Raw genomic sequence first — 26,260 nt, 5'->3', positions numbered from 1 at the left:
ACACCGGAAAGTGTCCAGTGTGCACTTGTGTGTTCAATACACACACAGGCACGCACGCACACATTTATGTACATACATCTTTCTTTACCACAGTGATGTCAATCCCAATGATAAAGAGGGAACAGGATAGGCCGGGCCCACGATGGCTCTAAATTCTGTGTGCAATCACCATTAAAAGCCAGTTTTGGAAAAAAAAAGCCCAAAACAAAACACCATGATGTCGTAAGATTTGAACAAGGATCGCCGCCTAAAATGAAAGCTCACAATATGCTGCTTCTATCTGCAAATATCATACATGTCATATTGTATTACATCAACGCGCCGACGCTCGAACTGAGCTTGAAAAAGTCGAGCTCGCCTTAAAAAGAGAGAGAGAATCTAACACAGTTCCGAGGGGAACGTAACAAAGACCTAAAACTAAATTGTCCCCCTTTTATATCACCAGACATCTACACCTACGGTAAATGATCAATTTCTCAAACACTTGAGTGAATGTAAGAAAAAAGTCTAAACCTTAACATAATCTATATATTGATTGGTAAACTGTCGTACAATGAGCGGGAAATCAATTGTCACTTCGGAGGAGTTATATTGGCGTCTTCACTCGACTCTTCACATTTTTGTCCATCTATGTTTTTTTTTTTTTTTCTTGTATTGGTTTATTTTCGTAAATTGCTGCAAAACTCGATGAAAGTTACATCCTGTCTGTCTGTTTACTGTACAAAGTGAAAAGAGGTTCGGAATATGCTATTTACAAGTAAAAGCGTCGCAGACTAAATGCCGACTCGGATGCTTTGACCAAAGTGTTTCTTACATCCGCGTCGTTTCCAATATTTCTACTTGCTTCTCCGAGAATGGCTGATCTGAAAATGTGCAAGTATAAAAATTCCAGAGATGTCGGTCTATTTTTTTTTTTCGGAGTCACGGTTGTGATGATAGGTGAATTGATTTAAGGCTATCAATCTCACGATTACATTGTTATCTGTGAATTTATCAAGAGTCATCAGCAAGTCTGTGGACAAAAAAAAATGCTGTTATCATTAAATTGCGACTTGCATCATCACTCGCACAACACACACAGACACTCACACACACACACACACACACCTGTAACAGCGGTGCATTTAGATGAGGTTATAAGATAGATGTCAGCGCTCTGCACACTCCAGCAGCTCCAATCTTGGCTGAGCACTCCTGCGCAATCTCTTGCAGCCCTTGAACTTCCGACACCGCCAGCTAATTGAAGATCAAACCTTTAAATAGCTAATAGAGGCTTTTTTATTCTGTACAGTTAGATGATGAGTCATTAACAGACAGCTCCTGTGAAAGAGGGCGGGAAGGGGGAGGTGTGGGGCGGGGGGGGGGGGCGTGATGGGATGATAAGGCATGTCTACCGAGTGCCTGAACCTACACCGGGTAAAGGTCCTGTGCAATAATGAGGCTTGGCCAGCTTTAGGAAATAGAAACAAAAACGCAAACTATCTACATCAGTCAAAGCTGGTATCTCAGCGGCCTTTCTCGAACGGACGTCCTCCTCTGCTCAACGGATTATGACGAACCGTGGTCACAGGGCCACATTCGCCACCTCTTTGTGCACGACGTGCAAAGTTCAACTGGGCTCCCGGACCACGACGGATGTTGTCATAGGCGACACTAGTGAGAGGCCAAAAAGGGGCGGTGACTATTATCATGCAACCTGAATCGAAAAGAAGCTAAGTAGAAGGCCGCCGCGCTGTGAAGTGGGCCACTCCGAGACAGTGTGGGACATCCTGAATAGAACTGGCGTACAGGTTCATAAAAGCCTTTTTTTACGAAGTTATAAAACTCTGCAGCATCTTGTATCTAAACCACTGCCAGGCGGCATCTCTCGCCGCTTGTAAAATTTTTACTGCAGTTTTGGCGCACGGACGTGAAGAGACGACCAAGTATCGGCGCCGCCGCGTGACCGCGCGAACAGGAGGACACTTCCATCGGAGACCATTAAGGCACGTCCTTTTCTCTCGACATCGGCGGCTCTCGGGCGCTGACGTAACACGCAGTCTATCCGCACTTGATTTTGAAATATCTCCAAACGGTAAACAAAGTATGAGTCTTTGAGATCCTTTTTTTTCCATCAGGGGAAAATAGATGGACTGCATACTCACGTGAAGCAAAACATCCTACAGGCAACTCAAGAGTTCAGTCCGGCTTGGAGGTTGAACGACCAGCCAAGTACCAAAACAGGGATGGAATGTGACACTAATTGAGCATAAAGCATTTAAAAAAACAATATTATAAGCGGCGTTAACACAATCATTGTTGTTATTCACAATGGGATTAATATTATTGTTGATCTTATACCCTGTTGTTTTTTTTTTTTTTTCTTTCTCGAAGGAAATCTTGTCATCCGTGATTGTATTTCTTCCAACGAACAAATGTTTTGGTGACAACAGAAGATTGAGACAAGTTCAGGATGGCGAGATGAGACGATCCCTCCGGAGAGGGCGGGAGGGACAAGTCATCCGTGTTGCCACTCTGGCAAGGCGACAAGGTCTTCCTTCGGGGGAGCCGACTCGAGCCCAGATGGGCCGCTCGGTGGGCGCTCCGGTCTCGCAAGTTTTCCCTCGTCAGCTCTCGGCGCGAGCTCTCGAGCTGCCGTCAAATCTCAGCGGGCTCACGCGCCCGATATCAAATTAAGATGAGCGATATTGGCCCAGTGCGGCGACTGCGCCTTCACTGCTGGATGAAACGCGAGGCTTGAGTTGAGTGCATTTTCCCAGTTAATTGACCGTGACTGGACATATAAGTAGAGTAGCTTTGGCCATTTGCGAGAGAGGGGTCACATCCCCCGCCTCAGCTTGGTGTCCTGATTTTTTTTTTTGTGTTTACCAAGATTAGCTTGCAAAATATAGATTTTTCTATAATCAAGTTTTCATCCTGCTTCTGACACCACATTTGGCTCTCGCCCAGCTGACCCTAAATTCCAGTCTCCGTATGGGATAGAGATGCAGTGCGTGGACTGTGTCTTTAAAAACATCCCTGATCTCCTAACACGACACACCTCTATCCCGTTCCTAATCCCAAATCCAGGCTGGGTTTCTCACACATCTGACTCAATGCTGGAGAGTTTCTCGTAGACATGGCCGTTGCTTCCGTTGAAGGGTCGCGGTGGGCCGACCCCAAGCATGGAGCCGTGGTGGTTCAGCCCACCCAGGCTGAGCTCTTTCGGGAACCGGGGGGACACATTTGACATGACGCCAGTCGTGGCAGATGTCGGCAGATAGGACGTCGTGCTCAACTGGCTCCTGAAGTCACTTCGACTGTTTTTGGCAACCTGTTGCTGCTGCTGCTGCTGCTGCTGTTGCTTTTTCATGTAATACTGTTTGGCTCCATGCATGAGACACTGATCATCATCAAATGTTGGGATAAAGGGGTTTTGGTTTACCCGGTCAGGATAAAGAGATTTCGATAAAGAGAACGCGGCCCCGCCTCCACCTTCCATCAGAGACCTATCCCTGTCTCTCATGTCTCTCTCTCCTACGGAGCGACGATGGAGGCCCTCGCCTCCTCGAAACAAGCCCCCGAACCGTCCATCGCCTCCATAAAACGAAGGGTCCCTGTCCCTTTCCCTTTCCCTCTCGGAGCCCCCGTGACGCTCAAATATGTGCGCAAAGGGGCTGGTGCCCTCCATGTAGCGCTCCTTCTCCTTCAAGCTAACGCTTCTGGGAGGCGGTAGCATCCCTCCCATACCTGGACCGCTCATCCCCCCAACGCCTCCCATGCCCCCCATCATGCTGCCCATGCCGCCCGAGTCATCCTTCTGAAGGTCGACAAACGCGTCATAGGAATGCTGCCGCCTGAGTGGCTTGCCAAATCCTCCACCCTTCCTCCTCTGCTGGACTTGAGATTGCGGCTGGGGGATTGCACCGATGCCTCCTCCCCCTCCACCGATCTGTTCCAAGAGGTGGTTGTTGTCCTCGCTGATGTCATAGAGGTTTCCCGTCTTTTTACAGCCCTCACAGCGCATACAGGTTGCAGAGCTCGGGCGGCTGCTGCCTCCGCCCCCCGAGGACCCGCAGCTCATCCCGCCGCCATACCCGCCACCGATAACTCCTCCGTGCATGGACATCGGCTTCATTCCTGCTCCGGAACGGCAGTTCCTGCACTCCCATTCTCCCCCTGCCAATCCGGATCCTCCGCCACTTTTGGATTCAGACTTTTTAGGTTTGCCCTTGAGGAAGTCCTCCACCGGAACCAGAGAAGTGCAAGTTGGTACTCCACCGTCTCTATTTCCGGTGCCCTCAGTCAGATCTACATGTTCCCACTGAGGGACGCCCTCTTTTGGGCGGAACTGGTCCAAATAAAAGTCCCTCACGCTCTCCTTCTCTCTGAACAGATAGTTGCTGTCATTATTTCCTCCTCCTCCTCGCTTCCGTTCGGATGGCAAAAGTGGTGGCGAGGCAGAACGATGGTTGTGGTAGTGGTGGTGGCTGATGTGGTAGGGTTTTCTTCTGTAGCCTAGCTCAATCTCATCCAGCTCGCGTCTGGACTTGGCTGAGGCCGGCCTCTTTTTCAGGCTATCGCGGTATTGTTTTCGCTTCTTGGCATTACCTTCGAGGTTGCCGTAGGTCACCGTGTGCGTGGAAATATCAGAGACATCGGATCGGATATTCCCATCGTCATCCGCTCTCCCTCCGCAGTAACTGGGCCCAGGGATGTAAGTGGAACTCGAGGCGCCTCCCTTGAAAGAAAACTTTCCGTACACGTCAGGCGGGCCACTCTTAAAGCCCGGCCCCGAGGGGGGAGTCTGTCCAGACAGAAGGTCAAACTTGCTCATGTTTCTGTGGGTGAGCGCCGAGCAGGGCTGGGTGGTGAAAATCGGCGGCACTCCCCCTCCGAGGCTGTCGCAGTCAAACATGCCGCCCTCCAGGGAACTGGCACTGCCCAAACTATGCGGCCTGTTGGGCGCTGGTCCACTGAGCCCAAGTGTGGAACCATGATGGTGCAGGTAGTGGTCCTGGTACAGATTACTGTCCTTCATGTGGACGTTGCCAAACGTCCTCTCCACCTCACTGATGTAGTCACTGAACATGTTATCTTCCGGTAAGTAAGGCGGCTTGCAGTCCGAGTGGCCCGCCAGGCTGCGTCTGTGTTCCGAGATGTCGTAAACGGAAGATTCCCGTCGAATGAAATCCAGCGCGCTGTGCGGTGAGCCGTTCACCCCGGAGGCCATGTTTTTGGCCGTGCGTAACAGGCGCAAGATGTTGGAATGAGTGTTGTTCATGGTCGCTGATGGGGAGTTCAATGCTGAGCTGCTTTTCTCTTCAATCTGTACGCCGTGAATGCAGCTGTAGATGCCCTGTGTGGTAAAATGCAGGGAGAAGCGGCATTAAAACGTGAATATTTCATACGTTTCGGTCAAAAACGGTGGATTCTTCGGTCGGGTCCACATGGACGCAATTGATGTCACTTACAGTATATACCGCATATTGAAAACGTATTTCCCACAAAATCTGTGCATAGCAAAAACAAATATTTTTGTGTTTGTTTACATACGGTCAAAAACGGTGGATTCTTCGGTCGGGTCCACACAGACGCAATTGATGTCACTTATATAGCGCATATTGAAAACGTATTTCCCGCAAAATCTGTGCATAGCAAAAACAAAACAAATGTTAGTTTTGTGTTTGTTTACATGCAGATAGCGTTTCAGGTCTTTCTTGCCATTCATGATGGTGTGAGATCATTCTGTGCTTTGACACCTAACACCTGTGATTTCCAGCGCATTCATCAATATATCATCAACAATACATTTATTCCTGCATCGTAAATATGAATAATTTGGGTCATGTAACATTTTCAAAGTAAAACTTCAAAAACTAATACCAACGCTGGAGCTTGTACCTGCTTCACACTTCAGGTTAGAAAATAACCACTCAGCTTGGCTCATAACTTAAATAAAATTTGACGCTAATGTCAGTGCCGTGCTAACAGCAAGGCGCCGTGCGACAGAACTGGCCCAATTAGAGAGAGAGAGAGAGCTCTTATGCACACAAATAGGCAGCATGAGCACAGGGTTGCGAGTTAATACTGTCCCAATCAAATCTTGGTATGAAGCAGCTGGTCTTTGACAAAATGTACCACTTTGCTCGTGGACCTTTATTACAGGAGCTGATTGTTTGAGCAGGCTCGGCAAACAGAAAGAGTGGCCTTCTTTTTCCTCTCGGGGATCGCAGGAAAATCTATAAGTGATTAAGCGGGTAAGGAGAGGCAGGAAATCAACAAATAACGAGCTGCTTCCGGTGTACAAGTGCATACAAAGCGCCGACGAGCAGCAGATCATAATTTGGTAGTGCCCGTGCGATACTTGATGCAAATGAAGGTGACAACGACATGGGGTGGGGGGGGGGAGTAATTCACAACCCCGATATATGTATTGTTCTCAATTCATTCGGGGCCTCTTAATCAATATTTTTAATTAATTTGCAGCAGTGGTTCGGGTAGCGGCTAGAGGAACAGGTAGCCTGCGCAACAACAAAGCTATCGAGTGTGTCCAAACGAAGGAACACTAACCAACCAAGGGTGACAAATGACTCATTTTTCCACACCCAAACGCAATTGTTAATGGCAGCAATAACAATAACAATTAGCCGATTAAGCTGTGAAATTAGAAAAGCAGAAGCGAGGAAGAAACGGAAAGCGAGAACAACGCTTGCGCAAAGATAATCAACTCATTTCCGGTCTTTCCGTCAGCTGTTTTCTGTTTTACTAGGATTCTGCTATGCGTATGCAAATAAACTGCTCAATGACTGATGCCCACCCCTCTCTCCCCCCTGAATATTTTTACATACTAAATGATCTGGCTGCGTGCGTGTGTGTGTGTGTGTGTGTGGACATGCGACTTTCATTTATGTTGCCTCACTGCAGCAAGATGGAGGTAATTTGCGTCAAACGAGAGCAATCAGCGAATATTACTCCCAACATAATGGCTCTCGGATTATGTCGACGCCCATAGAAATGATAATGGTGCAATCGTAAAAAGAACAGCTCTGAACAGCCTGCTTCGGGAAATGCAGTGTCACCTGACTTGTTGGCAGATGTCATTTTATGTTCCGTCTACTAAAAACTAACGTCAGGATGGACATGATTTTTTTTTTTCGTTTTAGATCATGCTAATAAAGTTGATGCTAACTAACAACGTAAACCTGCCCAACCCATCCGCTACAAAAATAGTGTGATCAAATTTTTCCTTAAAAAGTAGCACAGTTACCTGGGAAATATTAATTTAACAAGAAAGTGATAAACCTTTGATTTTACTGTACGTTGGCCCCTACTTCCCATAAAAACAAAAAAATTATCATAATTATAAATAGTTTTTAAGAAACAAGATCACTTAGTCAATTCTTTGCTTTTTGTTGCAAGTCAAAATTCAATTCAGGGGCGAGCTTCAGACACGCCGCCTCTCGAATGAAGTGAAGGAAAATTGAAGCGAGACAGTTTGGTGAATGTAACAAACAGCCAAAAACGCACAATGAAAATGAAACTACATGCGCAAGGCACACATCCACACATCAATACGACATTGTTTGTGTGACTTGGTAGCTGACTGACTCTTTCTAAAGGCGGTTTATTAGCTAACCCCTGTTTGTTTATTCACTGGATGTTTGTTATTGTGGTGTAGGCTGGGAGGGTGAGAGGTGTTTCTCATCAACATAATAGCAGGGCTCATGCGGTGCACATTGGAATGGCAACAGCAAAATACGTTTGACATTGGTAGACTTGGCGAAATCTTTCATCGGCGTAACCCGGTTCTGCTTCGCATCCCACAAATGCACGTTCCTCACAAACGCGGCGCCATTTTAAAGGGAAATAAATAGGCAGTGGCAAGGGCAAAAGATCTATTGCCGAGAGATATGATTACGAAACAGAAATAATCTACCCGACGTAAGTTGCCATACTTTTGTGCGGTTCATTTTGACCTACTCCCGCGGTTTAAAAACATAAATAAGGAAATATGAGAAAGCGGGATTGTTTTTCTGCGGCCCAGGGTGCCATTGCAGCATATCAACTGGAAGGAGGCGAGCCGCCGCTCGTGGCCCTGCGCCGTAAATTAGCCTCGTGCGTTTTAGCCCGCGGCACTTCACCTTCAGAGGCGGGCAGTGAATTACACCGGAGCCGTGTCAAAACAATTGGAATGCAAATCAAACACCTCGGGTGACTTTGCTCTCCCGCAATCTAGTAATTCACCCTTGACAGTTCGAAGGCTTTTGAGTGATTTATTGATTTTGTCGCATTAGTTTGTAAATATTACATTTAAGGACACCAAAGTGGTCTTATTCTCCAGACAAAAACAACAAATATTTGGACATAAGATGAAACACTAGGGATCAGCCATCTATAAATTTAGAGGACCCGAAGTAGTGCCCTGTGATGAACTGGCGACCGGTCTAGGGTGTGGTTGGCCTCTCGCCCCAAATCAACTTGGATAGATTCCAGTTTACCTGTATCCTTACAGAAGGTGCTTGAGAATTACCATACAGTATGTATTCAATAAAAACAAACCCATCCATCATTCTGAAAAAGTTTGGGGAACAATTTTCAACAACAAGGTAACAAAGTAAGAGCCTGATTTGAATAAATGCGGAGTGATGGATGGGTGGACGAAAAAGCAAAGTAGTGATGCCAGTGACCCATCAGAGTCACTTTGAAGCATGAAAAACCGAGGCTTTTAAATTAAATGGAGAGGGACGATGACTCCGATGTATACACGAGATTTCTGCAGTGGGTTACAGTTCCTAATACTCGAAATGAAAAGTAAGAATCTCACCCTGCTGATGGAAAAGACAAAGCCAGGGCGGCCCGAGCAGACGCCCATGAAGCAAAAACGCAGCTGCCAGTAGAACCAGTGTTCGCAGATGAATGTGATGAGCGAGAGTGCCATGGCAGCCCCCAGCATGTAGAAGACCCCCGCCATGTTGTCCACGTCCAGCTGGCTGGACATCACCTCATTCTTCTCGTGGTGGCAGATTCCTGTCAGCCACAAGGACTCCAGCTCCTCCATCTCACCTGGATGTGAAACAATGGAGAAGACAGGGAAGAGGAAAATGGAGGGTCAGGTTTAATGATACGCAGCAACAAGGAGGAAAGCGGGGGAGGGGGGGGATATCAAGATCAAACAGTCACTTTGGGCCAGGGTGATGACAAGTGGAGAATAGTTTTATAATTCATGAGGGACTGTGTGTGTGTGTGTGTGTGTGTGTGTGTGTGTGTGTGTGTGTGTGTGTGTGTGTGTGTGTGTGTGTGTGTTTTAAGTGGCAAGCAGAAGGGATATGATGCAATAACATGATGCCTGTTAGAGGACACCAGGGGAAGGAGGGAATGATGCAACAGAAGAGGAGAGGAGAGAAGATGGTTGCAATTTTTGTTGGGTCTGAACTCACTGATATTCCCATGCTTTCTGGAGGAGATAGGTTTTTGAAACTATAGATGTACATTTTTGTTTTTATTTAAGAGCTTCAGAATGGGCAGGGATAGGTCACGGTAGGCCAATTTAAAGCTGCAAGACAAAATATGAAGGTTTACCGGTTTACCCGTCTTGGCAAAGTGGCGATACCGCAAATGTGTAGAAACAGCAATGGATCAACAGCAATCGATCTTGTCTAAATATCAATTCATCACAAAATAAAGTTAGCAGAAACAAATAGGTTCTAAAAGGCAATTCGGTTTTGTAAACGAGAACATGTTCATGATATGACCGACATTATTTTTGGAAAACCAATTCTTACTTTAGCCTGCGTCAAACGGTATAACCTTCCAGACATGATTTTGGACGACCGGGTTCTCCACGTGAGTCTGATATTTTTCTAGGCCAACAGGAGCGGAAGCAAGTGGGGTGAGGTGGGCCAATGTCACATTGAAATCCAGAGCAGTGGGAAGACATGGCTGATTGGTTCTTGACTCGATTTTGAAAGACAATGTTCAAAGACATAAAAAAGAAGCTTGTATGGGGGAACCCCCCCCCCCGCCCAAAAACAAAACGAAAAAAATAATTGCCTGACATTTGAAATGTGATTTTTCGAAACCTAAAAAATGTCAGTCAGTCTGTCTGTCGCTCATCTTTTTAGGGTGATAAAAATAAAAACAACTCCCATCATAGCTTCTCATGAGGCACTCATGTTGAAAGCGATGACCCATATTCACACACACACACACACACACACACACACACACACACACACACACACACACACACACACACACACACACACACACACACACACAAACCTGGAAACCCTCGCGCACGCAGGGTCGAAATACACCAGGAGCTATGCTGGCAACACTAACTGGGACGCACGAAAGCCGGCCCCGCAGGGTCTATGTTTCAGGAACTAGCATGAACATGATGGATAGTTTTCGGGAATTTAGAAGAATACATCACGCCATTACAAAAGCATATCTTGTTTCACGACATTTTTAACGAGACTCGTTTTGAACGCCGAGTTACGGTATACCCACTCTGCATATCTTTCTGCTAGCTACACGCAGCCTGTATGACTGGCATGTGATGTGGGCTCCCTGTTTGATTTCCAGCAGTTGTAGGAAGTCAGAGTCTGACTTGCCAGGTTTTTGAAATCTCTTAGGGGGGGAAAAAAAAAATCTGTGAAAGGACACATGACGTAGTGTGGATTTTTTTCAAATTCTCTCCATGTCAGTCTTTATGCAAGATTATTTTCTAAAATGATTTCATCCAAAGTCTCTCATACAAAGTCACTGATGCCACTGGTGACATCTTGTGGCATTTTAGGATGTTTTGGAAAGAGGATTAAAATTTTTAAAAAAGCCAATAGTGGAGTTTTTCAATGAATAGATTGACAAATCATGACTTTGTGAAGAGTGAACCCCAAACATGCAGAGAATTAACGCACCGCATACCCAAATGAGCAACCTCAGTTTGGGTATCATAATTACTACCAAAAAGAAGTCAGAGGGAGAAAAATAAAAATCCAAACAATACTGCGGCCTGGGCTTTGTGCACACGCCAAAACAATGTAGCAGTGGCGGACAGACGACTATAAATAAATCCAACGCAACCCCAGAGTTGTACTGAGGGGATGCAATAAATCCAAAGCAGACGTTTGATGTGTGATGCCACCGCTCTGATCGCGAGGAGCTCACGCTATCTCACTTTTGAAACATTTAGAGAGTATCGGCTTGCAGTCATTCCGAGGTGTTGGGAAGTTTAATTTCCCTCAAGGGCTGTCGGAATCCTTCCTGACGGGGAAACCGGCCCGCCATGATCGTCTCATTTGAAACTCGGATGCGAGCGGATCTTTCAATAAATCATTCCAAGAACAGAGCTTCCTTGCGAACAAGCTGCTGCCTTCACTTATGGAGTCAGGGCGATTGTCCTTGGTCTGCCGGGCGAATTGAGCTGTAGACAGAAAGCGGACGAGTGCTGCGCCTCACCGTCCCCAAAGAGCTGCAGGATGGCCAGGTCCACGTGTCTCTTCCAGAGCGACTCCTTTTGGATGGCGATGCCGTAGCCGGTGGTGGCGAAGATGTAGCCGCTGCCGATGGTCACCAGCTTGCAGCCCTCGTCCCTGCCAGCCATGTAATTCAGCACGGCCGCGTCATAAATGAAAGCGTCTAGTTTGCTAATGAAAAAGAAGGAGCGGGGAAAGGGACGGGTCACACTTAATTTCGCGCTTGGGAGCGAGACATCGCAGCGACAACGTTCCAATTAACCTGCTAAATAGCACGAAGCTGGTGAGAAGTCTAATCGACTTGGAGACGGTTTGCCATGGCTGAAGTGGCACACAGTGTGGTGAAAAGCCCCCCCACGTGATGAAAAAGTGGGGAGGGGGGAGGAGTTTATCGACGATATGCTTCCATGTACCGTCGAAATGGGAAGAAAGTGAGCGCACCACCAAGTGTCCACTTCAGCCGGTTAGTGTGGATAGAACGTTGAACGTGAGGTAAGAGATCAATGAGAGCGCCTCTCAGGTAGCTAAAATTAAAATAATACTCAAAAGATTGAATCAGTCCAAACCGAGTGTTTCGCGAGCCTTGCTGAACCCAAATGGGCCGTTCGGGGAAAATGCAACGAAAAGAGCTTTCTTAAACGCTTGGTCCAAATCCTCACCCGGCTTTGAGGCTCTGAAGAGCCTCGTTGACGTTTCTCTGATGAAACTTGGTCATGTAGGAGTGCATCTCGGGATAGTTGTTCCTTATGTTCCTTTCCGTACTGCCATTAGGCACCGTGCCGAACCGAAAGGGAGGCGAGAAGTCGTTGGGGCTTTGGAACTAAAGACACGGAAGACAAAACACGTCGGTTGGAAACACTCGCCTCATGAGGCGAAGGGGAGCAAACGGCGAGGATGCATCGCAGACGACCGTCCGACCTTTTTGTCCGAGAGTCCTGTGACTTGGTCCACGTATTCCTCCTGGATCATGAAGGCGGCCAAGTTGGCAGTGTAGGAGGCCAGGAAGATGACGGCAAAGAAGGCCCACACCGACACCATGATCTTACTGGTGGTACCTTTGGGGTTCTGCACAGGCACGGAGTTGTTGAAGACCAGACCCCACAGCAACCAGATGGCTTTCCCGATGGTGAAGGACGGACCGTGCGGCTCTGAGGAGGATAGATACAGCCGACATAGGCGATGAGCTCAGTATAAACGTTGGTTTTCACACCGGGGCACGATGAAGCAATATGAGAACTCGGATTTAAACTTATTTCGATGCACTCAAGGTCACCGTGTAAAACTGAATTAAAAGATAACAGTCGAGTAAAATCAACTGAACAGAAAACCTCCTCATCATCGTCATAATAGTGTTCTGGTTAACTGATGCAACTGAAAAAAATGAAATCAGACTTTGAGATCGGTGGACAGAATAACTGCGTAACCCGCGGCGGTTCTGGGTTTGACACTCGGCTCTGCTTGATGGATAAAAAGATGGCAGCCAGGTACAGTTCCCTAAATTATAGTCATCTGCATTCATTGTGTCACATGCATATTATTTGACACACTTATCCACTGTATTGAGATTATGATCACGAATTGTGGCGTAGTGGAAAAAAAAAAAAAAACCTAATTAGTTCTGACTCATGAACTGAGAGCAGACTGTCTCTGTCTACTCATTATGGAGTGATATAGCACTTGGATTTGCAATGTCTGTGTGGGTAAGTGTGAATGTGGGTCTGTGTGTGCGCGAGAGAGAGCGTGAGAGAGAGAGAGAGAGAGAGAGAGAGCATGATAGGGAGACAGACAGTATTATGTGGGTTTGAATTGTGATATGGGTGCTTTGTACACAGACAAGCAGAGCCTCTTGAGCCAAATGTTCTCCTTTGTAAAGTTTGTGAGAGAGCCGGTTCAATACATTGAGAGGTGACGCTACAGTTCGCAGCCATTGATACTCAATATTTTTGTGTCGAATCCTTTGTGTCCAAACTTTGATCTGCACCCGTTATGCTTGCAAACTCGCTCGGTGCAAGAGAACAATAGCCGTTAAGACTGCATCCTTACAATATGCGTTGCCGCCAGTGACAACTTGATTTTGGGCAGTACGGAAATGTATGCAAATAAACTTGCAAATGCAACGTGTGGACCATTGGATGATGAAGAAAACCCAAACTACAAAACAAATGCAGCCGTAACCCCACCATATTTTACACCCTCTCGTACAGTAGCGCCGTGTGATCCAAGCCAGCACGTCTCGTTGTTGTTTGTGCGTTTACAAGTGTGCGTCGAGTTGCGGGCCCTCACCTCTGCCGTCAGCCAGACAGCGGTTGTAGCCCACGGGGCTGAAGTACTCAAAAATGAACACGGCAAACGCTGACACCAGCAACAGCATCACGAACATCATCACCCACACATCCGCGCTGAAGGGCTCTGGAGGGCAAGCCGGCAAAGAGAGAGGAGAAGGGGAGAGGAGGAGAGACGAGTGAGAGGGAGCCGGCGTGGACCAACAGTGATAAGAACGAGACACCGGTGGCGGGGGGGGGGGGTGACCCAGGAAAAAAAAGAAGGGTTATGTTGGGAAATGAAAGGGAACCAGAGGAAGTGTGTTTGAAAGAATGGGGAAAAAAAATGGCCGGTTTGAGAAAAGAAAGGACGAGTAGGAGAAATGGAGTTGAGTGGGAAGCAAAGGGCAAAGAGACAAAGAGTGCGAGCGAAACATGAATAAACCGCCAAATAGAATGCGGTTTTGCTTGAGCGAGTGCATTGTCGTGCACACGGGCTTCATACACTCTTCTTAACACGTGCTTAATCCAATTCCCATTCTCTCTTGTGACATCCGAAGTACTTGCAGCACACGTACGACATCGGCGCGCTCTCGTCCGGAACTCAAAAGCACGAGCGTGTCAACCTCAACATTTCATAAGATATTCATTGGACATTTCAGAAAATTCATATCCATTCTTCACCATCTTTCTAGCCGACGGCCACCGGCACAGACGTGAAGTGCGGACGCGGTACCGCTTCACGTTTCTATTCCAGCATTTACATTTACATTTCATTTTGGGAGAATCGCGGGTGGGGGGGGGTGACCCAGGAAAAAAAAGAAGGGTTATGTTGGGAAATGAAAGGGAACCAGAGGAAGTGTGTTTGAAAGAATGGGGAAAAAAAATGGCCGGTTTGAGAAAAGAAAGGACGAGTAGGAGAAATGGAGTTGAGTGGGAAGCAAAGGGCAAAGAGACAAAGAGTGCGAGCGAAACATGAATAAACCGCCAAATAGAATGCGGTTTTGCTTGAGCGAGTGCATTGTCGTGCACACGGGCTTCATACACTCTTCTTAACACGTGCTTAATCCAATTCCCATTCTCTCTTGTGACATCCGAAGTACTTGCAGCACACGTACGACATCGGCGCGCTCTCGTCCGGAACTCAAAAGCACGAGCGTGTCAACCTCAACATTTCATAAGATATTCATTGGACATTTCAGAAAATTCATATCCATTCTTCACCATCTTTCTAGCCGACGGCCACCGGCACAGACGTGAAGTGCGGACGCGGTACCGCTTCACGTTTCTATTCCAGCATTTACATTTACATTTCATTTTGGGAGAATCGCTGGCCTAACGCGGCGCTTGGTCGGAATATCAAATACGACAGTTATGCAGATGGCCGTTTCCATGAAAGCCCCGCAGAGAAAAAATGCCCAGCCCCCCCGTTGCTCACCTAAGAAGGCAGAGGGTGAAACGGTGCCGTTACTCCGGGAGACCATCACACTGATGCCCGTCTCGATGAAGGGGACGGAGAAGTCGATGACCTCTGACCTTTCCTCGTTGATGGTCAAGGAACCGACGGCCATGTGGGCTTTTTTTAACACCACCTGGACAACAAGGGCAATACGCTAAGCATCCATTCTCCCGACCCGTAAAAACAGCACAAAAAAAAAAAAAAATCCTCGATCAATTTCTTGTTTGCGGATTTCACCGCGTTTGAAGGAGCGTTTAACCTCTTGTTTGGTCTCGCTTTAACTGCGCGTGCAGCTTTGATATCGGACCCAGAGTCTTTCCTCAACCTTGATTGAGCCAAGGTGTAGAATTCTACATGACACAACGTCTCATGCGACGTAAACAAAGAAAAATGTCACGACGAGCGCACACGCGGGTTAATTGCGTAGCCTGTCGTGGTTGAGAACATTGCATGGTTCGGCCTGTCACTATGTGCTGCTGGCGCAGATTTAGCGGATCAATTATGCGAAATTGAATCATTTCGCGTGGCACGGCTGCTTGATCTCTCACGCAACACTAATGTCTCGTGGCACACAGGTTGGTCATCACTGCCAACGAACGCGTCAACGTCTGTAGAAATGATGTCCTGAGAAAATGGAAGGGGGTGAGGACACCGCAAGGTGCCTTTTATAACCGTCATGTTGCAACAAAAGAGTATCACTGAGCTCAAGAAACGAGAGTTGTTTTTTTTTCTAATTAGAAAATGATCAACGACAATCTAAATATGAAAAACCTAAGCGGCGCGCAAGGAGTAACTTCTGCGTCCAACGGAGGATTTTTATGACTGCGTTTATCGTTCGCATTGGCGAAGAACGACACTGCACCTGATTAGTCGAGATGTCACCGAAAAACGAATTGTTCTTATCTTGGATCTTATCAGGCTGTCAAACGGCAAGTTTTTAATGACAGATCCAGAGTGTGGATGTAATTAACAAAGGTAGGAGGGGAAGATGGACACTCTTACTGCCCACCGGGGGGAAAAGGGAGGGAAGAAAGTAGGTTAGCACAGAGGGTCATGGCTGCTCCAAATAGGCATGCCAATACCTGTCCTACTTCTACCGGCCACCGCCGCCCCCCCATCTCAGTACTTCGCCACAGGTATTTAGTATATTTAGCCTGCAATTTGTGCCTAAGTGGCTTGAGAACGTCGTGTTCATAAAGTGTGCCTGAGTCAAAGCTCCGGCATGCGGGAGAGAGAGTTGCTGCGCTTGTGCATGTGTGAGTCATGAAGAGATGGGAGGGAACCTTTGTTCCCCACCCGTGAAGAGGACCCTCACAGGTAGAGAGACACCCGGTTGTCGATGTGAGCCTGCGTGGTATGGCAACGAGTGCGTATTTACAATCTTTTTTGTCAGCGGGAAGAGCGCCTAATGTGTGAGCGTCGGCCCAGGGGAGAGAAGAAGCCCGTGCGGCAGTGTACTCACTTCCTCTCTCTCTTCATTTGCTCTCTCCATTTTCCTCCTACGACATGTTCTCTCCGTGTTATGAAAGTGACCCGTGTGGGTGTTATTGAGAATGAGTGAGCAAGGATCGGAGTTTGTGCGAGCGTGTGCAAGCGTCTCAGCTGGTGTGTGTGTGTGTGTGTGTGTGTGTGTGTGTGTGTGTGTGTGTGTGTGTGTGTGTGTGTATCTCGTCTCGTTGGAAGGCCGAGCCCAGTATATGATTGCCAGTAATCTTTTACAAGAAGAGTATGAATGGCAATGTCATCTCTTGCTGCAGTGAACAAATGCCACTTAATTGGAGAAGCAATTATTGACCCCCCCCCCCACACCCCCTCCTTCCCAAATTTGAACTATTTTCTTTTTGAACTTGTGACAAATTGTGTAAAAGCCCTCAAGTGATCTGGGTAAGTGTTCACGAGTGCGTACTGTGTGTGCGTGAGTACGTGTGTGTTTGTGTGTGCGCGCACGTGTGTGTGAGTGTAGGCGTGTGTCTCAGCATCGGTCCAGATCTCAGTCTAACTAAGAGTTGGAAATCAATATTTCATCTTTTTGGCTGTTTCCCAACTGGAGAAGGTCGCGGCGAGTCTCTATCAGACGGGGGTGTGGGGGGGGTAGCTACAGCTAAAGCACAGTGTGCTTGTGTAAGTGTTTGTGTGAGAGGAATTCAGTAAGAGAGAGCAAGGGGACACAACGGAACTGACATTTGTGCAATAATCAGTTTGTGTACGTGTTAGTACTCCTGCCTTGATACTCTCCTTTCCGTGTGTGTGTGTGTGTGTGTGTGTGTGTGTGTGAGTGTGTGTGTGTGTGTGTGCGTGTGTGTGCGCGCGAAATAGAGCTTGACAAATAGCCAAACCCCAACCCACTGCGAATGATCATCCATGTGTGGGGCCCGAGAAGAAGACAGCACATTATGACGCTTTTAGCAAGGGCGATGGCGTTTATTACAGGTGACTACACTTATAGCTCGTTGCACACTAAAGACACTAGCTGGCCCCGGCAGGGTAACTTAAATGGCTTTATATAATAGATGAAATGGGTCAGTTTAATGTAAATTGAAATGCCAGTGGCGGGGGAAAAATGGGCGCGTCGTCATGGAGCCCGTGACTTGTGAAGGTTACGCGGACTTGACAGTTCTCAGAGATTGACGCAGCCGTGTGTTCCACCTGTGACCTTTGAGCCGCTATTGATCTGCTTTCCCTTTTCCTTCATTACCAAACCACCAGCCAGACGGCACAAGCGCGGCTCGCCGTAACGGCTTGATGCACTGACAGCGAGCTTTGACCGGGGGACCGGGGCGTTGTTATCGAATGTTCAGAGACCGCTGACCTAACCGCTTTTGGCTGCTCAAAAGGGAAGGCATGAAAACAAACAACCATAAGGAAATTCATCCTTTAGACGGCCAAGCTAAATATAGCAGAGTTCGTTTGGCCTTTGGGAAGAAAGGCGGACGCTTTTTTTTTTTTTTTTTTAACCTTGGCCGACACATAAATGCAAGTCCTTTGTGATATACTCTAGCCAGTTTTATTCAGAGTTGTGTCCGTACGCTGAGGGCAATTCTACACTTTTGTATGTGAGTACTACTCTTGGGTCCTGATGTTGGTCCTGAGAGAGGGCCTGGGTAAAAGTGATTAGGATGAACTAGGGGTTGAGGTCAGGGCTCTCAAATCGGAACAGAGAACTTTTCGGTTCAACGGTTCCCACAAAGGGGAGTCATAAATCTTGGTCAGAAGAAGAATGAACATTCAGAGTCCTTAATGAGCAATAATGTAACCTTTGGTGGTCGTGTCCATGGGCCTGTTCAATAACTGAGCTCCAGCTGCCATTGGTGAACCTTCCAAATCTTACTGACTGAAAACAGATATGAGTGGAAAAAGCCCCTTCCCTTACCTCTCCCACCATGCCATTCCAAGTGCCGTTGATCTTCTTGCCGTGTTTGCCGTTCGTCACCAGATACAAGTCGTACGTAAACTTGACCGACTTGGCGATCTTCTTCAGGATGTCGATGCAGAAGCCCTTGCAGCAGCGCTTGATGTAGATCCCAGACTCCTTCGTCTGATTCCTGCATTCGAACACGCGATTAGCTCTTTTTGTGAATGAAAAAAAAAAAAAAAAACACGTGGCCTCGGGTCAGTTACGCCATCATTCAACGGAGCCGAGTGAAGCGCATTTAACGTAAACCAATTACAATTTCCGATCAAAAGGGATAGCGGGTGTTTGTGTGCCTTTCTGATCAATAATGACGGCGGCGTCTCACAATGTTTTGATCTGTTTGCGGCAGGGCACGGTGTTCCTCATGCAAGTGCCACTCAGCGGGTCCACGTCTTCCACGATGACAAAGGGAGCCTCCTCCAGCGTCACGATGGACAGGTGGTCGTCCTCCCTGGTTGCAATCCCGTCGTAGAGTTCATAGCGAGGCCACACGTGGTACTTCATGGAAAGCGACCCGTTCTCCCACTTGCCCACCTGTAGGCATTAAAAAAAAAAAAAGGACACCAAATGGGTTTGAAACGACAGCTAGAGGGTCAGTACCAAAAATGTCTGCGGACAGAAACACATTTTGCTGACTGAGGGTGATTTTAGACGGATTCACAATAACCCACAAAAGCTTTGTTGCTTTCACTTGGTGAAATAATGAGCTACGGGACTGACTGCACGAGTAAGATTACAGTAGGACAAAAAGAGGGTAGATGGGTGCTGCACGGGCCAAGGAAGGAATGTAAGGATTTTGGTGAGCACTCGTAGGAAAGTGCGGATTTATTTTCACCGTTTCAAGACATAGACGCATGAAGGCGACTGCCCACGCCTCAGAATAACAATCGCAATCAATCGTAACCAACCATCAGTCCCCATGAACCCGTAAGGAGCCTTATCATGAACAAACAGAAGGACAAACAAAATGAAGGCAATTTCACTTTTGATTACGAGTCGGCGTCGGTGGAGGCCTGCGCTCGGCTGAGTGACATTCGACTTAAATACTGTCATGACGGTATTGCTAAAAACAACGTACTCTGCACATCTAATAGTGGCCGAGAACCTTTGTCCAGCATGGTACTTCGGACATTGTGACTTGTTGTTTTTCATATCCCACAACAATACAAACAAAAAGGGAGGAGAGAGGAAAAAAAAAGGACCCTGATCTGAGAATGAACGAAAGGTTAAACTGCGAAGGCTGAAACTAAGAAATGAAACTAAGAAATGAGAATTCAGACCGGGAGTAACGAGACGGTCAAAAGGAATACGTTAAATGGGAAAGAAGAGAGCGGAAATTCTATTTGTGAGAAGCGGCTACAAACGAGATGGAAGATGGATGGAGCGAAAGCGTCACATGACCCGTGGAGAAGGGTGGGGGGGGGGGTGTCCAGATGTACGCTTGGAGGGCTGGCCAAGCCCCTTGTGGCTCTCCTCCAACCAAGAGTCATCAATTAGTCCATTTCCCCTGGTGCCGGTCACTCGACAGCACTCTTGGAGACTCTGCTGCTGCCTTTTTCTTCAAGTGTCCACTGCATTCAGTCCGCTTAAGGAGGACTAAGCGGCGATGGATCCGAGCGGTCGAGAATGTGTACATGTGCAGCCACGTGTTGCGCTGCGAGGAACTTGGCGGAGGGGCAGCGCGGCCCTCTTCAATCAACACGTATGAGATGATGCAATATAGACAAAGACGGAGACGGTGGGTCCGAAACATGACCGGACACTCCGGAGTCTTCGCACTCCTTCGAAAGGTGCCGGCAAGGACGCGTGTAAGAGCCGCAACTCATTAGGATCCACACGAGCGGTTCAGCTGCGAGTCAAGCTGAGAATTAAACATGAGTGAGAACGGCGGGGCGAGAGGGGCTGCGAAGAAGAGGGGGAAGGGGGAGACAGAAGGGGAGACGCTCACCTTGTTCTCTGATCAGAGGACAGAATATAGATTGGATGGGGGGGGGGGATGGAGAAATCCAAAGAGGAGAGAAGAGGAAGAGTCACAGAAGTCAGCTGCGAGAGCGGCGGCGGGGGAGGAGGTGGATGCGCAAGCGCTGACTTGACAGGTGGCGCTTGGTTTTGGCTTCATCTTAGGATGCGACGGACGCATCTCAGGACGATTAACCGAGCGCCGGTCACAAATGGCCTTTCTCTCTCTGCTCAAGACATTTTCTTCAACCTTATTTGATCTCAGAATTAAAAAGAGAAAAACATTGTTGTACTTTGCAATTCGATGTATGTTTTCCAACTGGCAGTTTTGTTCAAATGTGGCATCGGGCCAAAGAAGGAAGCCTGGTCAGAGGTGCCGCCGGGTATTTGGAGGCCCAATGAAAAAAAAAATACATCCATAAATAAAAACATCACTTTGGGCCCCACCACTTCAATACTGCAAAGCACATCTTATGATCAAACATTTCACAAACCCAAAGAATGGCGTAAAAATGTATTAAAGTAATCCAAACGATTTGATGCGACATAATAATAATAATAATAATTAGAACCACGTTTTAGATGTCGGAACACAAAAACGAATGGGGAATGTGATCAAACTACACGACGGTGATGGTCAGGATTCTGATCGTTTGTCACAACTACAAATAGCGAAGTGCCACTCTGGAGCGTGCGTAGCGCAGCGGCGTGCTGCGCAAAGGCACCTTCACCAATCTGATCAGATCTAATCAGTGCAGTCGGTGCCTGTCAAGCTTTGGGCTTTAAAGTGCTTCCAAACTGAAAATGTGATGAGGAGGGAACCACACATTTGCGTCCCCATCACGAAACTCACTTTGCTGTCATTGCTTCGAGTCAGCTTTACATGATCCGACCCTGATAATTTACTACTGATGAGCATGAACAAAATAGGAGAACAAAAGGAATTTAGTTGCGTCGTCTCCGGCGAATACGCCCACAAACGTACCCTGTCCCACTGTCTGTCCTTGTTGAGCAGAATGATGACCAGCTTGGGGTGCATCTGGTAGCCGTCCTCACTGAATGACAGATTACGGCCCTCAAAAGTCACATTCATCAGGTACCTGAGTGCAGAAAAACAAAGGGCAAGTATTTGATTGGATTTGAGCGAAGTTCACACACTGGACATATATTGAACGGCATTGCATATTGTGCATATTTGTTTGAAATGCTCTTACAAAAATACAGTTTCAACGAACAATGTGAGTGTCACGTTCATGATTGTGGTTATAGTTTGCAGTGTTGCATCATACGGATGCTTGTTTGTAATATTTGCATTCCTTCATGTTGTGACAAACGCTTCTCGTTTTGTGTACTATGATGTCACACAATTCACATAATTGAAAAAGCTACGGCCCGCCTGCGTTCGCAACCCGCCGTCGCAACACGAGCCAGACGAGGATTTACTGTTCCACGTTGGACTGTGACAAGCTCAGCTGAACTTGGTGGAGTTGTGCTTTGAGCCGACGTGTGCTCGGTGACTGGATGCCTTCTATTCGGAAACCACATCTCAGTGGCTGAAATACACCCCAAAAAGAAGCTCGGGTAATAAACACGAACAACGAGAGATGCAACTTTTCTGAATTGCAGACTCACTCGACGAACAAAGACATACCTCGACACATAAAATCTCCAGAGTGAATAATGAATTAAAAATGATTCCCTTGGTGGTAGATGCGCATTCTTTGTCATTCAGCGTGTCGGTTTCCGGCGGTGTGATTGTGTGGTGGAGGAGCAGAAAGCGAGCAAAAGCAGCATTGTTCCTGTCAGGTGAAATAATTTCACCTCGTTTCAGCAACGACACACACACACACACACACACACACACACATACATTTCAAACACTCATGCTACGATTATAGTGAAAGGGCGTAGGAGTGTGTGAGTGTGCGTACATGGGAATATTTGTCAGGTGAGCTCAAATCACTTCATACACACACACACACACACACACACACACACGGGCACTCTTGAATATAATGCAGAGCCCCTGACCTAAACCTTAACTTACAACAACAACAACAACAACAAAAAATAAATGATGTCCAACCCCAATCTTTTTTTCTTTCTGAATTCTTTAATTTCCAACCTCCCTTTGAACAGCGTGTCCTTAGATGACAAGCCACCGGAATGTGTGCAAGTGTGGAGTCGAACACTCTCACTGCTCCTCGGAGAGGGATAAAGATGCAACACATGCACAAAAAAAAAAAAAAAAAAAAAAAAAAAAAAAAAAAAAAAAAAAAAAAAACCCACAGGATCTCTTTCTTGATTCTTTCGCTCGTCACCCTTTACACTTGGTCTCTCACCCGCCCACCCCCTCCTCTCTCTGACAGTTTCCATGGAAACATTCCACCTCATAACCATGGCTACCATATATATGTAGATGAAATATGTACGAGAGGAGAAAATCTATCTATCCATCTGCCCGTGGATGCATCCACGTATCTACCCGCCTACCTATAGACCGTATATCCATTTTACAAAATGGAAGGTAATAATCCAGCAATTACGCTAATGCTCGCATATTTATTCGATTCCCTGCATTCAATATTGATCTTCTCACAATGGAATTTGATGGACGGCGACATCCGGGGATAACGGCATCTCATGCGGCCCCATGTGACCCGCGCACGGCCCCATCCCATGGAGCTTTGGCACAGATACAAAGTGCACGGAATGCGCTGCGTCAATCAAAGGCCATTTACAAATTGACTTGACGCCGCGGCCCCTTTCATCTCGACTGAGCCGGTGACGCGCGGCGCGACAGCGGGCCGATGTTTGCCACCGCCCGTTTGCCAGCGCGTGTGCGTCCCGCACCTGCCTGACGAGCGGCAACAGAAGCGCGCGTGTGTTGCCATGGCACCCACAACCACTGCGACTTCCGAGCCAATCCGCTGCGTCACTATGGTAACGGTAATCTCTCGGAGGGTGGGCGGGAACGAGACAGAGAGAGTGTGATGAGATTCAGAGAAAATAAGGGGACGGAGGGCAGGTGGTTGAGATTCAAATGTGTTCTTGCGTCATATTGGTTCTCGCACTGCCAGTCGGGGATTCGTTTGTTAATACGGACGGTACATTTGTGTGACTGAAACTGTACAAATGCACAGTGTCATATTGAGGACTTTTAAAGTTGTAATTTGTAAACACTCGGATTGAAAGAAGGTCGTTAAGTTTCTATTTTCCAAAGTTGACAAAGGCACCTAAATGATCGCTCCCCCCCTTTTGCAGGTAACTTATCGGATTCCGCAGGTCCCGCCGTGCGTCGCCGTGCCGTGCTGAAAGCTCCATGACTGAGGTCGCCATGGAAACTCTGGTCGCATTCCTTGCCTCCACCTTTTATGTGATGACGTGTCATTGTCACAAATTTCATTCAACTCAGCACCCATGATTCAATTCCAATGAAACGACCGTCCCGGTGAAATAACAGACGAGCAGAGAGCTCTCTCCACCTGTCCAATTAAAAGTACGGAAAGGCATTCGGAAATGAAGTGACCCGGTCACACCGTTGCTTTCATCCATGGTCCTATTTCAAGTTAACGTGTGAGAACAACATGTGAATAACACACCGCCGCTCACTGTGCTAAATTTCACGGGTTGACACAGATACGTTTGCGCGCGTGTTCTCAGGTGAATAATGGAGGAGGCGTGTGAAATATTGATAAGGCCGTTTCAATAAATTAACCCCAGAATAAATTAGTCATGAATGATGCTCCGTAGCAATTAGTGTGGCGCCGTGTACTTATTAGATTTGCACACGGGAACCTGGATGGATGGAAAATATGACATTTGTCACTGTGTGATCATGCAATATATACGGTGTATATACAAATACGGTGTATATACACACACACACAAACACACACACCGTACATATTGCCTGTAACATAATGAACCTTTGCTGCGTTCACACTTAGGGTATGAAGTGTGATTGTGGGAAAGCTGTGAACGTTTGTGTGTGTGTGTGTGTGTGTGTGTGTGTGTGTGTGTGTGTGTGTGTGTGTGTGTGTGTGTGTGTGTGTGTGTGTGAGATTGTGTTTACACGTGTATTGATCTGCAAGTCTTCTTGTGTATAGCTGTGCAGCGGAAACTGAATGGGGGGGAGGGGGGGGGGACGAAACGACGAATGTAAAGAAGCTAGTGCAGCGACAATGCCAGGTTGGCAATCAAATAGTAATCATCCCTAAATTGACCCAGATCGAGGAGCAGTCAAGCGCGACGCAAGCATGCACGCTCAGGTGCGGATAGCACAGCCCAGTCAGGTGATGATGCTGTTTTACAAGCACACACACACACACACACACACACACTCTTTCGCGGGCACCACTGAGGCAGCAGAAGTTCAAAAGCGTCCAGAGAGCGTTCAGAAGCGCTTGACACCTTTCCAAGCTCCGGCTCGTTTGGAACGTGGCCACGGCACGCGGGGTCGGCGGCCCTGCTGTCAAACTCGTGATCCTCACACTGTTGTGCTTTGTGCGCCTCCGTCGCTGGCCGGCTCTCTTTTTCGGATGCTCTCTTTTGTCTTCTTCCCTCTGTTATCTTTCCCTGTCAGGATACCACAGGGCTGCGTACTGTGGATTTCATTTACTTGTAGTCGTGACCTTCTCATCGTGTGCTGTGTCGTTTTTTTTTTTTTTTTTGTCCTGCAGTGGTTGCAACCATTTGATTGCTCATGGACACAAAAGAATATGAATATTGTTTTGTAAAACTAGGAATTTACATTTTAAAAAAGATCTAAAAAAGTGGAATGACGAGCAAGATTCAACTTTTTTTTACTTTTTTTTTTTTAAGTGCGCCATCTGTCAACATTTTTCTCTGGACTTTTTGATGCAAGTCGTTTTTAATTTTATGATTAGAATATGTGGCGGGACAATAAAAAAAATATGCGGCGTGCCACAGATCTGTTGCTTCCCCTCATTTGACTCGCATGATACAGCACAAAGTCGGTGACCTAAAGTAAAACTTTTGTCTGCAAATGCGAAACAAGTCGCGCGTCGCAGCTTCAAAGAAAAATCAAACAGGTTTTGTTGACCTGGAGAACTCTCGCTGATGATGGCCCGCTCTCTCTGAACCGCTGCGATTTCCCTGAAATGGAGTAAAAATACGTCGCACTCGAAAAAGGAGCGCGCGGTTTTATCGCTCCGGAAGGTAATTTGAGATGGGGCTGCTCAGAATAAACAGAAAACAGGAAATAGAGCAAGCGGTTTCTGAATCGTGCCCATTCTATTTCCACAGATTAATAACTACTCCTAATTAGTTTTGGAGAGTCAGAACAATTTCTAATCCAATTCCCATCATTTGCCGATTAGTCTTCCTTTCTGCAGCTGGGGTTCAATCAATTTTCCATGGTTTGTCTTTCCAGGACTTCTTTTCTCGCAGACTCTCAGCGAAGAGAGAATTAGTTATGACTTTCTGATAATTAGGCTCGTTTGAGCTACAGATGAGTAGCGAATGAAATAGAAAATCCAAAACAATGGTGGGGAGCGCGACCCAAACAGCAGGGGCAAATCTGGAAAAAGAAAGCTCTCGTTTGCCGCTGGAAAGACGACGGCGGTCGTGCAAAATCTGCCGCGAGTGTTCGATTACGTTGAAATGGAGTGATTGAAAAGGCCGCAGCATATGACTCGCGTCCTTTTCATCCTCATCAAACCATTCGGCGGAAGCATTTTGAATG

The 26,260-nt window shown here is 47.1% G+C and overlaps 1 protein-coding gene across 2 annotated transcripts in view; it reads right to left on the bottom strand.

Annotated features, from left to right (window-relative positions):
* Positions 1-985: 985 nt before the first annotated feature.
* grin2ba (glutamate receptor, ionotropic, N-methyl D-aspartate 2B, genome duplicate a) overlaps positions 986-26,260 on the bottom strand; it is a 74,865-nt gene continuing 49,590 nt past the window's right edge. Inside the window, exons 8-17 of one of the 2 annotated variants that reach the window (XM_019871012.1) lie at positions 21,539-21,653; positions 18,920-19,128; positions 18,553-18,724; positions 15,162-15,315; positions 13,746-13,871; positions 12,381-12,610; positions 12,122-12,282; positions 11,446-11,633; positions 8,807-9,045; positions 986-5,338 (exon numbers count right to left, since the gene is read on the bottom strand). In XM_019871012.1, coding sequence (XP_019726571.1) covers positions 3,080-5,338; positions 8,807-9,045; positions 11,446-11,633; positions 12,122-12,282; positions 12,381-12,610; positions 13,746-13,871; positions 15,162-15,315; positions 18,553-18,724; positions 18,920-19,128; positions 21,539-21,653 — 3,853 coding nt within the window. In that variant the 3' untranslated portion in view covers positions 986-3,079. The remainder of the gene's footprint in view (positions 5,339-8,806; positions 9,046-11,445; positions 11,634-12,121; positions 12,283-12,380; positions 12,611-13,745; positions 13,872-15,161; positions 15,316-18,552; positions 18,725-18,919; positions 19,129-21,538; positions 21,654-26,260) is intronic. The other variant, XM_019871011.1, reaches the window with a different exon arrangement.

This window comes from Hippocampus comes, unplaced genomic scaffold (genome assembly GCF_001891065.2).
Source record: "Hippocampus comes isolate QL1 unplaced genomic scaffold, H_comes_QL1_v1.1 scaffold343, whole genome shotgun sequence".
Taxonomy (NCBI): Eukaryota; Metazoa; Chordata; class Actinopteri; order Syngnathiformes; family Syngnathidae; genus Hippocampus; species Hippocampus comes.
The sequence above is the reverse complement of the archived record's forward strand: the minus strand, read 5'-3'. Positions and strand labels throughout refer to the sequence as shown.